This window comes from Melanaphis sacchari, unplaced genomic scaffold (assembly GCF_002803265.2).
Source record: "Melanaphis sacchari strain LSU unplaced genomic scaffold, SCAv2.0 Contig25_pilon_pilon, whole genome shotgun sequence".
In the NCBI taxonomy this organism is placed as follows: Eukaryota; Metazoa; Arthropoda; class Insecta; order Hemiptera; family Aphididae; genus Melanaphis; species Melanaphis sacchari.
Window position 1 is genome coordinate 1959690 of NW_020271133.1, and position 18510 is coordinate 1978199.

The 18510-nt window shown below is 21.2% G+C and overlaps 1 protein-coding gene across 1 annotated transcript in view; it reads left to right on the forward strand.

Annotated features, from left to right (window-relative positions):
- Positions 1 to 18510, forward strand: part of LOC112595135 — a 41098-nt gene that overhangs the window by 8715 nt on the left and 13873 nt on the right. Inside the window, exons 2-3 of the mRNA XM_025340227.1 lie at positions 14584 to 14832; positions 15330 to 15506. Coding sequence (XP_025196012.1) covers positions 14584 to 14832; positions 15330 to 15506 — 426 coding nt within the window. The remainder of the gene's footprint in view (positions 1 to 14583; positions 14833 to 15329; positions 15507 to 18510) is intronic.

An 18510-nucleotide genomic window follows, 5' to 3' on the forward strand; every position in this document is an offset into this window, starting at 1 on the left:
GTGATAATATTTGTATAATAAACAACTGTTACGTTTCACAAAACATACTATTATAATACACAATATATTATTATATTAGGTAGGTACCTACATAAATAAAATTGATCATAGTATGAAAACCTATTCTAATATCCATCTATTCTAACTCTATTTGTTATTTAGACAATTATTAGTAACGTCATTCATTTTTTTATATTCTGCTTTCGTATAAAACGTGGGATTTTTATTATTGGGTAGTAAGAAACTGCAGAGCATTAAGATTAGTCCATTAATATATTAACAATTATTTAGCCTATGTACAAATCTTTTATTTTATTTATAAAAGTTGGTAATCGAACAAAACTTACTATCTTCTTCTTTAAATATATTATATATTAGTTATATACAATATTGACCATAAATAAGCAGCATGAATAAATTTACCATATGCTGTGATACGTACAAATATGCCTCAAGTATTTCTAATTTCATACATAAATTTATTTAAAAATAAAGTAATTCACTTTAATAGAAGTTCAGTTTTGAATAACCAAAAACAATTTTATACTTAAATTGAAAAGTAAGTAATAAATTATAAAAAAAAAAATCAAAAAAGATTAGTTGAAATTTAGTTTGATGTAAAATTGAATACATAATTAGTTTAATAAGTTAAAAATATTCTTATATCATCTTATTTTTATACAATTTAAGTTCCAAGTTAATTAATTTTTAAGTCTTAGTACCAAAACTACTTATTATTAATTATAAAAAATTAATAATTTATAAAATAATAATTTTCTGTAATTTTAAATATCTATTTAACAAACATTAAAATTAGGATAATTAAGGTTTGTAAATTGTAATATATTTTTGGAATTTTTAAAATATTTAACTTAATATTAAAAAAGTTACTGTAACGTATGTGTTACAATTCATTTTTATGATAAATCATTGTAATTAAAAAAAATGTAAGTATCTGTTAAATAAAAGGTTGGACAAACATAGTATAGTATATTTTTCTATAGATAAAATACTTTTATTAATATTCTATTAAGGGTAAAAAATAATAATATATGAAATAAAAAACAGTCACTGCGATTAAAATGTTTTGAATAAAAACAAAATTACTAAGATCGTTTGAGGAGAATTTTTATATTTTGAAACTATATCCAATTTTTACAACATTTAACTTAAAGCTTATAAAAAATATTATGACCATAAACATATTAAGTTAGAAAGAACAATTATTTGGAACTTAATTTACAATTTTTAAAAGCATATTTTTCGTAAAGAAACAACATTTTTATTTTATGAACGAAACAAAAAAATAAGTATAAAATCCTCTATAAACAGATTAAAAAGTTAAAATATTTTAAAAACATAAATTCTATATAAATTAATATAAATTTGTCTTAATGTATGCTAAATAAGAATTTGAAAATTTGAAAATTGTTGTTTTTTCAAGCAACAATACAAAATTTAATATATTCCGCTAAAAATTACTATTATGTAAATATTATGAGTTTCCTACAAATGTTTGTTAATTTTTCGGTCTTTATAGACACAAAAACCAATAAATGTCTCATTTAATTTAAAATAAAAAATTGTACATATATAATATATTCAGCGATAAATACAACTATTTAAAGCACGAATAATATTATTTATTATAATAGCTATTAAGAAATGAATCAATTTTATTTTTTCAAGAATAGAGGGGTTATAAATTTTACTATGATGTTAAGGTGATATAATTTTTTTTATCAATTTTACTTGTATCATTGTCAATTTTTGTGTATGGAATAATATATTTTAAATATAATTTTTAAATAAAATTTCTGAATAAAATACGTGCATATTAAACTAAATTATGGGGTTTTATTAAGATAATAAGGATATACTCATCAAATTTTTAATGATAATATTTTTTTCACGTTTGTTGTCTGGCGTATTGTATAGGCAATTTTAGTATATCTGCGTGTAGGTGGCTTTCGAACAATAACTTGCGCCATTATTATATAATAAAGGAGTATTTTGTTGCGACAACATATTCGTAAATTTAAAATGGCCTGAAATCGGAGCGATTGTTTTATAGTTGAACCACTTCTAACTTAATTAGGAGATGTATTTACATTTGTAAAACCAAGATCAAATAATAAGATATTATTTTAATTTTTAAAAATATAATATTGTGTTTAAGTTGATTTTATAATTTATAAATATTTTTAGATGGTATTTATGATATTACTATATTACGCTTAATATAATGTATTAAAATATCATGTATCATCTATAATACTACTCTCAGGTTCTTTGTAGGGACAACATATAGTTATTTGTATGAATCTATGACCATTATTTGGGTGGGACTCTTTTCGTTCAAATATGACCTTTTGCTTTTCCTCGAACATTTTAAAACTACTTTTATTTACACTCAAAAATAGTATGATACTTTTTGATCACATTCTCATAATACACACGTTGGGAAACACTTTATTATTAATTTGTGTAAATTAGTTTTATAAAACCATATAGCATTAACATGAGGAGGCGGTTTTTATTACTTTCTAAAAATGTATTGTTTATTTGTACATTGGTGAGTACTTGTCATTCATTATAATAATGTGTTAAGAATAAAAAATAATGGATTGATGTTGAGAATATTATAAATACAAAAAAATAAAAAATTGAATAAAAATATATAAATCAAAATGAATCAAACAGTCAGATAGTAAGTTTTTAACAAAACAATTTGCTACTTCATCTAGATTTAAAAACATCAAACCAATGTATACCGTGTCCACTTACCAATTTTTGAAGTTTCGTCTCTATAGAAAGAAGTTAAATTACACTTTTTAAATTGCACTAAAACAGTTGTCTAGTTGTCAAATATTATTAAGCTAGCATACAATTGTTATTATTTTATAAAGATAAAATAATAAACGGATTACACCGAAATATATCTATCTTGATGGCGGACCATTTCACACATTATATACCCATACTTTTCCAAATATTATGACAATATTATCTTTATTAGATATTGAGCTGAAAGCTATAGACAATAGACATATATTTATAGTGGGGATAAATAATTTAAAGTAAGTGTTTACCAAAGTATGTATTATAAAAAATTTGGTTAAAAAGTGCTATACTATTTTTGGACGGAAAAAGAAAGGTCGTTTTTGGTCGAATGGGGTCTTGCTCATAAAATAAATTTAGACATAATAACCACATTTAATTAAAAATATCGTTGAGTATTGATATTATTAAATACTAAAAATACTAAATATATTATTTGTTTTTATATTATTATATTTTTATACTATTCTTCAAATAGCGGCTAAGCTTAGATATATTTAAATAATATACATTTTTATATTGCACGAATTTTCAAGTATAGAATCGTTAATCATATTTGTGTCTTTTATTTTAGATGTAATCATAATTTTGTGTCCTACCTCTGAAAAAAAATTTACTTATGGAACCCTAATTAATTTTCCTCCCTGGGCTAAAAATATATAGTCCATTCGTGCTGTTACATATATAAATATAATATAATATATAGTGCTGTCAAATTTTTTAAATATTATTTTGTAAGGTACAAGTATGTTGTGTATACTTTTATACAATTAGCTATAATCAATTTCTCGTAAATATTAATTTAACCATTAATGTGTCTTGTCCATACGTATAGAATAAAATATGCTGTGAACTGATGTCCCGTACATAATTTGTCACGTATAAAATATATATAAAATGTTATGTATAAAAATATTTTGAAATTGAATGAAATGTTACAATAGAATTCATTAATATTCAATGACATTTTAATCCTCATATAGATAATTTATTCGTTTTAACAAAGACTAATCCATTTCAATAAAAAAATTAAAATATAATGAATAATCAACATATTCTAGAAGATCAATATTTTCTAATTTATGAGATATGTTGATTTATTTGGAAAATGTCGGATATTTTAATCAATTATTTTTAAATCTAAAATTATTTCCTTTTAGTTTGAGTGAAAAGAAGTTTAGTAACTTAGAAGTTTCTCATAATTGTCTATTACATTTAAAACATACACTGTGTAACTTACAAAGAACAATAAATAATTAGAAAATAACCTTAACTCTAAAATAAGTATTTTACAAATAATTAAGTAAAAATTAAAAACACACAAATCGTGTATAAAAAAATATATATATAAGTATAAAATAACATACTTTTAATAAAATGTGCATTCATTTAATGCAAATAGAAAATTTGTTTTAAATATTTTTACTCGTGTTTTATTATGTAAAGTTAGTTTATAACCATAAGTTTATAATTAAATTATTTTTTTATTGTATCTAAAAATTTAATTTAATTTGTTATGGATTTACAGTGTTCTTGAAAGTTAGATTTTAGTTTAAGATATGATTAGGTATTTATTATTTAGGTGTTCTTGTCATAATATGTTAAATATATAATTAACTAGTTTACATCGTTTAAGCCAGTTAAAGTAAATAACATGATAAAATATTATAACTATCAGTATATTATAGATATATATAACGTTTTTGACAAAACCGGGTTCAATTTACCGTATCATTAATAGAAAAATATTAACTAAAGGTAGTATAAATATTCTTAGAAAAAAAATTTGACATAGTAGTTCCTGTAAAATTAATTTTTTATGCTTCATTGTGATATAATCGAATTAAATTATAATATTATAATTATAAAATTAATTTAAATTTTAATACATCCATTACATTAACACACTGAGCAATGATGTAAACTTGAAACCTACTATACAGCGGCTTTCTATTTTTTATTCAAAAATTTGTTATTCTATATAATTTAAACAATATTTGTACCTATTGCAAAGTAAACTAATACCCAATGATTTTTCCTTATTTAAAATAAATCACAACAAATGGTAAATATTAAATGATAATGAAACAAATATGGATAACACATTAAATCTTGTTCATAAACATATTTGGGCTTTCGGGTATATTATATTGTAATATACCAAAGAATAGGTATAAAATAAATCTAACGCGATAAAGGCATAGATGCGTTTTCCTACTTCTGCATAATTTACAAATTACTATTTATCTTAGACTAGCTACAAATATAATATTTTTAGAATATTTTATGATAACTTAAAATTTGTGACGGAGTAATAAAAGAAAAAGTTAAATAGTGAATTCAATTGTCTATTAGCATTCTCTATTTGGTATATTTAAATTCCAAAATAATATAGCAAGTTAAAAGTATTTAATTTATATATTTAATTATTGTGTGTGTAATATTATTTATCTATTATAAATAACAATTATTCAAAAATTTCAAATCATTTATTTTAAAGTTAAATTTAAAGGATAAAATGAGATAATAGAGAGAAGTCCATTATAATATACAATATTTTACAATTATTCAAAAAGAATGCGACTTTTTTGTTAAGTGGATTGTTGTTTCTAATAATTTTGGTTTTTATTTCGTTGACAATTATCTTGAATATTCTATGGTGTTACAAACATATGTATTCATTAGGATTTTATTGTTACTTATAACTTATAGAACATACATTAAATCCTTAGTAAATTATTTTAATTGTTATTTGTATAATACATTTGTATGTCTATAGTTTACACAAATTTTTAACCATAATAATCACACCATGTTCAAGCGGAGATGTACTGCTCAAATATCTTAATTTTGACATATATGCATTACATGGTAATTATAGAGTATTTGATTGTAAATTGTTCACTTAAAAAAACATATTTATCGTATAAATTTTATTATACATGTTAGTTACACAAAAATATGGATTGTCTGTTAGCTTTTGTTTATTTTTAAATCTTTTCATAAAAAATGTAATTATATTTTTTTAAGTTTTAATAGAATACAATTTGTTTAAATAATATTATAGAATTAATGTGTAATATTATCGTAAATGTATATTGTATACTATTAATATGTCAAAAATAGAGGTATAAATAACAATTTTTATTTAAATAAATTGTGTTTTTTTATTACTTGAAACAGTTATTTTAGTTTTTTATAAAATGGTTTGGAAAATTAAAAGTTTACGGATGGATACATTTTTTGGGTAACTAATATGTGCGATAATATTTTTACAGTAAATAACTATGTTTAATTGACGAATTGATGGTTAAAAACTATGTAATCTTTCTTAATGTGTATACAGTAAAATGAAGATTTATAAGGCGAATATTTCCTGCGATTATCGTGGTAAAAAGTACGAATCTGCTGTGAACTTACAAATTTATAATATACTCGAGAATATTTTATTAAATAAATAAATAAAATTCGTATACTATTGATTATTGTAAATTTTAATAGTTCTAATCTTCTGAATGCAAGTTTAAAGTAATTGTAAATTATTAGTATTGAATGAATTCAAAATCATTACGTGGCATTTGTTAAATTTGTTCGGGAAAAATGAAAAATACATTTAATCAATTTAAAAAAAATTTAAATTGCAGTAAATAGAAATTGATTGTTTTTTAAATTAAACTTTTTTTTAAAGTTTTATCGCCTTTAAATAATAAGGGAAATCTGTTGATTTAACATGGATAAACTATTAAATGTAAAGTTTCATCGTTGTTATAAAATTACGTTTAAAAGTTCAAAACTACAGTTTTTATTTAATAAAAATGTAATTGTTTCAAATTGTTAGACGAATAGTTAAGAAACGAAAAATTGAGTACTTACTATTGTTCACTAAATTTATAGGCTGGATTTTATATTACATAATAGGTAGCTATATAAGTAATGGAAGCACTTAGTTTTTATACATCTTATAAAATTGAAATTTAAGTGTACATGTAAAGTAGGTAATAACACCAAATGGTGTTTTATCGTGTTTTAAAAGTGATTAAACTTTAAAATATTTTGGTTGAAATGTATATAATTTTGTTACGACACTGCATAACAATAATATATTTTACTAAATAAATGAACAAATCTATAATTTGTAAATATATTATCTTATAATATTTGTGAATCTTGATAATTAAATTATCGATATATTTTATGCTTAAAAATAAGTTAAAATTTTTTGATTGTAGTTAATTAATTGAGTACACAAATATTATATGTATACTAAAAAATATTAATATAAAGGTTTAAGAGGGTATGGAACTTTATTGGAACTTTTTACAATTATAAATATTAAATTTAAATTTGTTAACTATGTTTTTATTTTATTTTTTTAATTTACTCATAAATTTATACCTATCTCTGTGTAGAGAGTATTACTTTTTTTTTTAATTTTAATTAGTTGATATCTATAAAATATTTTGAATTTCAACTTTTTTAAAACTTGAACACATGCAGAGTAAGGATTGTATTGATTTTACAATGGTGTTTATTTTTATTTGTCTGAAAACGCTCATTAGTCTTAAAGATCTATGGTTGTATGATGTAACAAATAGAATCTAGCTTATAATTTGGGTTAAAAGTAGAAATTTTTTTTCACTTTTAAAATAATCTGGTAAAAAAAAATAATTTTTGAGAAAACGTGATATTATTTTTTGACAAAATCAATTTTGTTAATTTTTGTAGCTTAAAAATAAATTATCATGTGCACTTATAGTATTTATAATGCTTAAAGAATATTTTTAAGCATTTTAAGTTGAACAACAAATATAAAGAACATTAATTGTGTTTATTAATTTGTTGTTAAAAATTCATAACATTTTTAAACTCCTCAATAGTTTTTTTTATTGAAATCGCAAAAAAAAAATAATTCTGTGTATATTCATATAATTTTTTGTCAGCGTTTGAAATTCAAATTTTGACGATATTGAATATTTTAATGAAATATAAAGGTTTTTAGTAAGTTTGTTGCAATTCAAAAATCTTATTCGTAGGTTCTAGACAATTTAGTTTACTATGTACAATGAAATTTCCAAAATATTTAGATTATAAGCTATTTGTATCATGAATCTATTTACTTATTCACAACATTCTGTATGGCGTGTTAAAATCATTGTCTTGATAATAATTACCATCCATAACAACTAGGAACTAATATTAAAATAATTATTATACAATACATGCGGTTAGTTTTTTGTAATAATTAGTACAACCTGTTGAATTACTGATAGAAAAATTAATTACTAATCTATATGGGTCATTAATATATATTGTATATTATATTTATATATTTACATAAATGATTGTGCTAATTAATGACTGTCTTTGCTTGATATTGTTTTTCATCGTAGCCATAGAATGATTAAGTTTTGAATGTTTTGATGTAATTTTATAATTTAGTTAAAATTTAACTCATCGATTGCAATAACTTACTGGATGGCGCGGAACAACCTAAACATGGTAAAGTAATTTCCCAGTTTGTTTTTCAACTATAGGTATGTGTATAATCTATATTCCTAAATGTTAAATAATTATATTTAAATAACTATTAATTAAATATAAGATTATTTCAAGTGTTTAAAAAATATAAAAATAAAAATTATTGGCTACTATTACGCTACGATGAAAAGGGATGAACGTGCAAATATTATGATTCTTATTTAATAAAAATTATATTATATTATATTTTATTATATTAGTAGTAAAAAATTTTAAAAACATGACAACAAATTAAAAGTATTTATCTATAGACTATTTTCCGATTCACAAGCTGTACAATTGTATATTTGTTATTTACTTATTATATTTTTACATAATATATTATTTTATATACATACAAATATTTACTATAACTGACTAATATTATAAATTCGGTTGAACTTGTGCGAATTGTGCCTAGACACGAAACTTCCATGATAACTATAAGCATAATATAGCATACATAATATAAACAATTTTAAAAGAAGATTTAAATTAATTATTTAACATAAATTTATATGATAAAAAAATTTTAATCATTGATCCTACCTAATTTTAGTGTCAAAGGTAATCAAATTAAGCATGACATTTTAATAGCTAAAAAGTAAATATTAGTTATGAGCCTATGACTTAAAGGTGAAAAACATTCTCTATATATATTTTGATTAATTATTGATTTTTTTATTAATTTAGATTGAAATTGTGTGTTGAATACATAATATTGTATTCTCTTTTCAGACTAAAATATATATGATTCGTCGTTGACATTTATAATACTGTAGTAGATTGTTTAATGTCATAAGGCATAATTTTAAAGTTAATATATTAATCGATGTTTAAAATTAACTAAATTTCAAGTACTCACTAACTTTTCTTGTAGTTTGCTCATTTTTATGAAACATTTAAAACGTAAAAAGAGTTATTGTGACATATCATAAGTACTAAGTTCTTATGTCATAATTTCTATATGTTACATGAAATTTTTTTTTAAACAATTCTATAAAAATATATCACAAGTATAATTAAAAGGTTTGATAATAATTAATCAATTAATTAATATTGTTAAACCAAAAATCTAGCAGGAAATCTTTAGTATGATATATAAGATATTTTACAATACAATATATTCTTTAAACTGTGTAATACTTAAAAATTCATAAAATTGTTAATATTCATACCTAAGGATAGAATATTTAATACAAGGTTACATACAAGAATTCACAAATATATTTTCTGAACGTCTGAGGTTTAAATTTTAACTATAAATTAAATATTCACGCGTAAAATAAATATTTCCCATCATACGATTTTCATCAAGTATTAATCGTATACATTTGAGATATTCCACTGCTATAATGTTATAATTTATAAATTATATTTTGTTATATTATATTTTTCAAAATATTTGCATTTTTTTTTTTTTTTAGAAATACCTAATTAAATAACTATAAATAATGTTTATTTTTGATCAAAAACTAATTCTTTTTTAAAACATAAAATTATACAAACATGACTTGTTATAGGTATTTTTATTTAAAAATTTGATAAAATTGAATATTTTATTATAATTTAAAAATATTTGTGAGGACTTAATACTATAACATATATTATTATGCGTGATAAATGTTTAAAATATTTAGATTAATTTTAAGTCATTATCTGCTTATTTTACTTAGTAAAATAAATTACTTTAAAAACAAAATAAACATGTAAGTTATATTCTTAGTTCCCGATATGGTTGATAGACTATATTTTTTTCGTATGCAAGAATTTATCATTGAATTAATTAAAGTAACTTAATCAATGACACTCGACACTTTATGTACATCAAAACGTAACCTAGGTACTTGGTATTTTTTTGTTTGAAAAAATTATCGATGAAGTGTTGATATTGTATTTTTGATAAGACTTTACACCTTTACAATTTTTTTGAAAAGTAAAAAAATGCACATCCCTAAAGCTTGTTAAAACTACAAACAGTACAAACCTATCATTTTTATTATTCTTTGTAAAACGATTTTAATTAAAATGCTACATTTTGTTAATAATAAATAAATAAATGAATAAATTATAAAGTAACCGGCAACATAATCTGGCAGCTTATTACTTATTTTGCTTTAGAGAAGTTATTTTTTTTTCTGTAATATAAATATAGAAAAGCAACTAAATCTATAAGGTGATTACAATTTATCAATAGTAAATATTTACATGTATAAAGAATATTCAATCAATAATTTAATTTTAAAACTATTAAGATTATGATTAATGAATAAATTACGAGTTTCTTTAACGTATAAAAATTACTTTTACTTATTTTATTATAAAATAAATACAATTTTACATAATTGCATGGACTTTAATTTGTTGTAGATACCTAGTTAATATTCAAAAGGCAACACGTGATGTAGTAAATATTGCCAAATAAGCTTTTATTATAGTTTATTTATCAAAATGCGGTTGTCTATAGTGTAATTTATATTACAACATGTATAATATAGGTTAATATAGTTATACGTGTTTTTAACGCAAAGACGCAATTAGATTAAATTTTTTATGAATCAAAAAATGGTTGTGGATGACCCGAGGGAAATTACAGACAAACATTGTATTCATATAGATAGGCCGTAGTGTATATTATTATAATTTATGAAATAAGATAATATTTACTAATCATAAATTATCGAATCATTTGAACAGTCATTTAAACATTTATGATATGAACAACTATTTTTAAGTAATTTTAAATTATCTACTGTATTTTCTGATTTCACTTGGAGAAAAATATTCATTTTGCTGATACAAATTGAACAATTTAAAAAAGTGTCAATACTTAGAAAAAAGGGGTTCTTATTTAATTTAATAAATACGTCATGTTAGTTTATATCAAAATTATTTATATACATGAAAATCATATAATAATATTTAAGTATTAAATCAATATAATTATACTATAACATCATATTATGTATGTTCAAATTATGATTATAAAATATGAATATTTATAATTATTTAACAACAAAATATATTATTTTTTTTTAACCCAAATAAACTCTTATTATATAAACAATAATAATAAAATACTTAACTAGTAAAGAATAATGAAAATTAATTTCCTGACTATAGTCAGGATCTATATACGCTGAAGCCTTTATATTACGTGAAGAAGACGATGTTTTTGTTTGAAAGTTCAGTACCATCACAGTTTTAATTTAAATTTCTGAATGAGTCATGAAGAATAAAATTCTAAAGTAACAAAAAAGAATTAAATTTTAAAATTAATAGTTACGGTTATTATTAACTATTATATATAATGGTATGCTTCTAAAAAAAAATATATAAATAGTTAAATAATATATATAATATAGATTTATAAAATGTTTGCAATAGTGAGTACCGCTTTGCTGTACATTAAGTGTTAAGTAGGTCACTAATATAAGTATGTAAAATTTGAATTTAATGATATACGATTGTACAAAAAAAAAAATCGATTTTGAGCGGAGACGGTTTATCAAACTATATCACTAAGTAATATATTTTTTTGATATGCGTATTAAAGTCATTTATTTTACTTTCAGCATTATAATATAGTAGGTTGATATAATTTCATTCTAAAAATATTTAATTTATTACATTATTAGTACTTAATTATTATAATAATATATATTATGTATACCATATTAAATCAAATTATATAATATCTTAAAAAAAAAAAATAAATATATTAGGTGCCGAATCTATATTTATCCTAAACGCGGATAAAGTATTTTAAGAATTAAATTACGCACTTTGTATATTAAATTTAGTTAAAAATTTAAGGTTTTGTCTTACATTTTAACGTACTAATTTCTGACGAAATTCCATCACTCGTACGAAGTTCTTATGAAGTTACATAGAAATGTATACCATTCCCTTTTTAAAATACGAAAATTATCTATGTAATGTGCCCTCTTTTTATCTATATATCCATTTTGCACAAGTCACAAAAAATAGAACAGACACTGCTTAAAAGAAAAATGATTAATGGAAAACCAATAAACCTTAAATTAGGTTTTTAATTAGTTCATGAATTACATTTTAATAGTTTTTAAGACTAGTTTTAATTTGAGAATTTTATTTTAGTAAAAAAGTGTTATTTACCTAAATTACTTTTGAAAGTTAACATGATTTTTTTTTTTAAATTAAATTTTTTCTTGGTTAACATAATGACTAATTCATTTTAACAAAGATAGATACAATATTTTATTATTAGTTGATTAATTACTACATTATATAATGAAATATTAATAAAAAAAATTATTTTTTTTAAATATTAATCGAGTATACAGACTTTCTGAAGTTTCAAATATTAAAAAAATGTTTGCTTTCAATAATTATATTTAATATAGTAGATATTTTACCAACTCAAAATTAGAAAAATTAACAAAATATAATTTTTTAAATTTTTATATCATATTATATTTTAGTAATTAAAAATAGCTCATAAAGAATAAGAAATCACGAATAAAAATTAATACCAACAATCAAATTAGATTTAAATTTAATAATATAATGCCATAATAACTATCAATTTTATTTTAATATAAGTTTACAAATTAAAACTTTTAAATTAATTTCTGTAGGTACCGTTCGATAATAATATTGAAAAAAAAAAAAATGAAAAAATTTAAATGTTAATTTCATCAGTTATCTTACGTAAGTCTAATAATGTCGAGATTTAAAAATATAGTAGTTTACATAAAATTATAACACCACACTATACGAGTAAGTTTTATTGTTATCTCATGATATTCACGTTCTCTACTGTCATCCTTAGGTACCGAATAGGCAATATCAAAGTGATTTCGGTTTCAATTTGTTTATATTTCAACAATACAAAAGCTGAATATATTTATGACTAAATTGGTTTATATTTCATGTTATTTCAAAATGTTAATTTGAATTAAAAGAAGTGATGGAAATAATAGATATACGTAAAACTAAAAATAATTAATTCAATTAAAATTTTCCCTCAAAAAATAGTTTTTAAAGATTGGCATTATTTTGGGTACTAAATATATTATAACATGTATGTCATATAAAGAAATATGTAAGTATGAATCAATAAGCATTTAGAAATCGTTAACTCAACACAAAGAGACTGAGAATCGTGTTGGAAATCCATCTTTATTAAAATAGCTATTGAAAAGTTGTTTTTTTTGTCAGAACTGAGTACTTCAATTCTTTTACAGAAACATGTTTTTAAAATAATTGCATTTAGCTGAATGCTTGCACTTCAAAACATGAATTTTTAAAGATTATTTTAGAGCTTTGATAACGGAAAATGATATTTAAGTGAATTCTTATGTTCAAACTTTAAATTCTCTTGTTATATTTTCATGCTCGCACTTAGCTTAAAGTACAATTTTTCTTTTGATCTTTCTTCTTAAATTTAGTGTTTGGTAAATATCTATATTATACGCAACAGTTCTGAGTTCCAATAAAATTTTTTCATTATTGCTATAATATCAATATTATGTCTGTAATGGTCAAACATTAAGTCTATACAAATATATCAATTTAATTTATTTTGCACGGTTTTGTTTTATTCAGTTGTAGATATTTCTGAAATTGAAAATAGTTAAACTGCATACTTTGTGCAATTAAATTGCTATTTTATAAATATATCGGTATAAATTATTCTAGAAATTTAAGGAATACCTAAACAATAATATTTTATTAAGAAATATGATTATTTATAGGAGTAATCAGGATTTAAACAATATTTTGAACATTTTAAACTTAACATTGCACAAATTTTATTTTTAAATTTCCAAATTTATAACACTTTTCTGTGTATTTGACCTTACAACCAGTAACTCAGACCTAGTGTAATTGAAATTATTTGGTAGTTAAGTAAAAGTAAATATTTTTTAACACATTTTAAGGTTTAAAGTTTAAACTAATGGTGAAAAATTAACAATGAAATTAAAAGTAACGTATTTACAGTGCAATGCTATGTTTTGAAATTAAAAAAAATAATCAAAGATTGAAAATGTATTTTTTTAAATTCTAGTTAAATACGTGTTCATGGTTTAGAGTTTTGTCTTAGAATAATTAATTTCAATAAATATTATTATTATTATAATAATTTTGTTTTTATTTTTATACTTTATGTGTTTTATTGCCATTATATCTAATCTTTATTCATTGATTTGTAATGTATATTTTATTTTATTGCACTTTTAGATTCCATTAATGGAGAATAAAATGAAGTGGGACAGATCGAAGAAAAAGAAGTTCCCTGATATTGCAATTGAAATGAATAATACCCATTATAACGGTAACGATGAAAAAATAACGAAAGAAGAAACGTCCATACAAATGATTCCATTGTGGTATAATAAACAGAATCCTGATTTGACATCCCCAAATCTTGGAGTTAAGGAACACAGTTTTATTTTACAAAGCGGAGATTCTGGAATTGAATCTGTACAGGTATGTCATAAGAAGTTCGTATTTTCATAGGTGTACCTATCTAAAAAAAAATTAATAAATTAGTCAATTGTAATTTTTCGGAAAGTTTCTTCTATGAAATCAGTTCCCTCTAACACAAACATTTCTAAAAAATAGTTTAAGTTAATTTGAATTCGTAGATATGGTATTAATAATGTAGTTAAATACGTAAATATACCTGTATAGTGTATATTATGTATAGTTTCTACGGAAGGATGAGTTGAGTTGTGGTGTATAAACCTAAGCCACTGACAGCTTCACTCTCTGTCTATTTATATTTTTCTTTGGGCAATAACTGTTTAAACAAAAACCGCTATTATTATTGAACAAAAACTACTGCAAAGTTTAACTTACCTTGTATACCACGTCTAAACCGTTAAAAAAGAATAGACTACTGTCAAAAACAAACCTATAATAGTTGTAAAATATACGCAAAGAAAAAATAATTATATTATACCTTAATATATATATTTATTTAGGCAAGTCCAGCCCAGAAGACGATTAAACCCTGCAGTTCTTCCACAATTGACATATATGACGTTCCAGGCCCATCGACATCAAGAAGATTTAGTTCTGTTTATTTGCATCCCGACCGTGCACGTTTTAATTATCCAAGTCCTGTTGCTTCATCTTCTCGAGATCACAATACAATTGAGGTAGTACATTTTTAGTTAAAATAAATATCTATTTAGTATATTAAACATTTGTAATATTTCATAGACAATTCATAAATAAGTTTTAATAATCTAAAATGTATAATATTTCAAAATATTAATAATTGTCTGAGAATTATTTAAGTGTGTTAATATTTTTTAAATATATTTGACAGAAAAAAATATTAATATCACAAATTAATATTATTAACACGTCATTACGACGTACTTATATCAAATCAAAAATTAAATAATTAAATCTCAATATATAAATATTACCTACTTATTTTACACGTTGTAAAATTTAATCTACAATATTTTGATACTTTTAAAATAATTAACTCGTATATAACTAATATTTATTTAGTATTAGATAACTAAAACATACGTAATATTGAAAAATATATTTTTTGGTTTATGTGATATGCTGATATTTACAGAACGTTGAAATTAGTGTAATACATTTTGACCATTAATAAATCTGTAAATAATATACTTGATGAATCTTAGTTAAACATTTTATTTTATACTGACATTTTAAATAATCAAAAACAATTATTTTATAGATATATTTTAGAATTATTTCAAAAAAAAAAAATATACTTTTTATTTAGAACTTAGACATAGTTAAAATGAAACAATAACTGAAATTTCAATGATTACAGAAAATTCGTACTATAAATATATTTTTTTAAATAAGTATATATTTTTGTAATTGCTCATCTACTCATCAATAATATTGAACTATTATATGCCTAGTTATTAAAAGCTTTTTTATTAAAGCATAATATATAATATATATATATATATATATATATATATATTTAGTTTGCAATACTTACATTTAATATAACATATATTATTGTATAAACTATTGAATTATTCATATAATTATATAGAATAATGAAATGTATTTTAAACTATATTTTGAATTTATATCAAAACTCTGATTGAAATTTATAAAAAGAGGAAAATGTAACTTTCTAAATGAATGGATTTTTCACTTTTCAACTTGCTTACAATATACTGTTATACTGTAGAAAAAACAGATTATGGGACTTATAAAAAAGTAATTTAGAGCATTAATTCGTATACAGTAGTAAATAGTAATGATAGTTCTAAATTTAATTTGTTTGTAAATGTTTTGAGTCCAAAAAATATTGAATAATATAAACTAACTGAGCAAATTTTAAAGTTATTGATTAATTTATGGATGTTTATCTATTTTCTTCTTCAAAAACTCTTATTTATTTCAACATGTTCGATAAAAAGTATCTATTATTATTTTAATAATTTGTTTTATATTATTTTCAATTAAAACTGTGATATTGAACGACATGTTTGAAAATATTTAGTCATACTAAGATTTATTTGATATATACATACCTCTCTTATTTAAATGGAACAATTTAAAATTATAATACAATCATAACAATTAAATAATAAACAATTATGTAACTATATTACAATAAAAAAATGAAATACCTTTAGTTATCTATTTATTAATTATTTAATGTTTAAAAATTCGATTTAAATTAGATACACTTTTATTTAGATCAAATTCCAGCAACATTTTTATCATTATAAATACATAATAAACTTCTAAAAATAAATAAGTTACAAAGTGTTTTTATCTCTTATGAAAACTTTTTTTCATTTAATATGTAAATCAATCTATGTACAATAAGTAATTATGATGATATAGAAGCGTGAGTGGTGTAAAGAGAAAGTTGGAAGTTACCCGTTAGTAATACCTTGATCAATTATTTATTTATTAGTTTTATAAATCGCGATTCTAGTTGCACAAATCCTGTGGGAAGGATTATTAAAAATATAGTTAGCTTGTATTAAAGAGGTTAATTTTGGAGATCAATTTGGGATGAAAATGTTTGTAATGACGTTCGGTAAAGACATTAATGATTAACAGACATAATTTGTATATAATGTTATTTTGTAGTTATCAAAAATATGACGTCAATAACGTTCACTGATTTGCAAGAGACAATTGTTTCTTCATACTTAATTAATATACGTAATTTATAATGTAGTATCTTTTTGTGTTTAATAAATCATTTATGGTTTCATGTTTTCATCTGTTTTGTACCAGCCATAAGGACACGATATTATGACTTAAATTTCTTAGAAACTTGAAGTATTATTTCCAAAATTCAAAACAGAGTTAATACTAAACAATAAATATAGAACATTATTAACATTTATATACACTTATATTTAGACAAACAAACACTTACACATTTATTTAATATACTTAAAAGTTAATTAAATCTACATTTAATAATACATATACTCGTATACATTAAGTATGGTAACATTGGTAACATAATATGCAGGTATATATTGATACATTTTATGTTTTAAGTATAAAACGCATTACTTACAGGAATATAATTTTTCAAAAGCTACCTTGTCTTCATTTTAATTCAAATTTTTATAGCTTCTAGAAGACCTAAACTTTTAACTAAATAACATTTTCGTGTTTTCAATAGTTTATTTTTAAATTTAAAAATAAAAAGTAGATAGCTGTGGAATTTAAATTATTTTAAATCATATTACTTAATAATTTGGTAACTTATTGATTAAAAATTATTAAGATATTGTAAAATAATAAATTTACACAATCTATTATATTTTTTTAATTTTTTTCAATACTGTTTTACAATGCTTAACCATGTCCTAATCAGGTAATTATTTGCAAAACATATAATTTCTAATACATGTAAAGCTATATATTTAAGATGAAATATACCCATAAAAAATGTAAAATAAAAGGAATTTTATTATTTTAAATGAATCTTATAACTAAAAATCACTCAAGGTTAAAGAACTTAACTGATGATTTTAAAGCCTTAAAATCTAATAAATAAATTTAAAAAAAAAGAAAAAGCTCTTTCAAATCTTTTGAAATTAATTTTACACTTGTCAAAATTGGTTGTTTAAACATTTATTTACATAATATATACCAAAGTTAGTACTATAGTACTGTGAT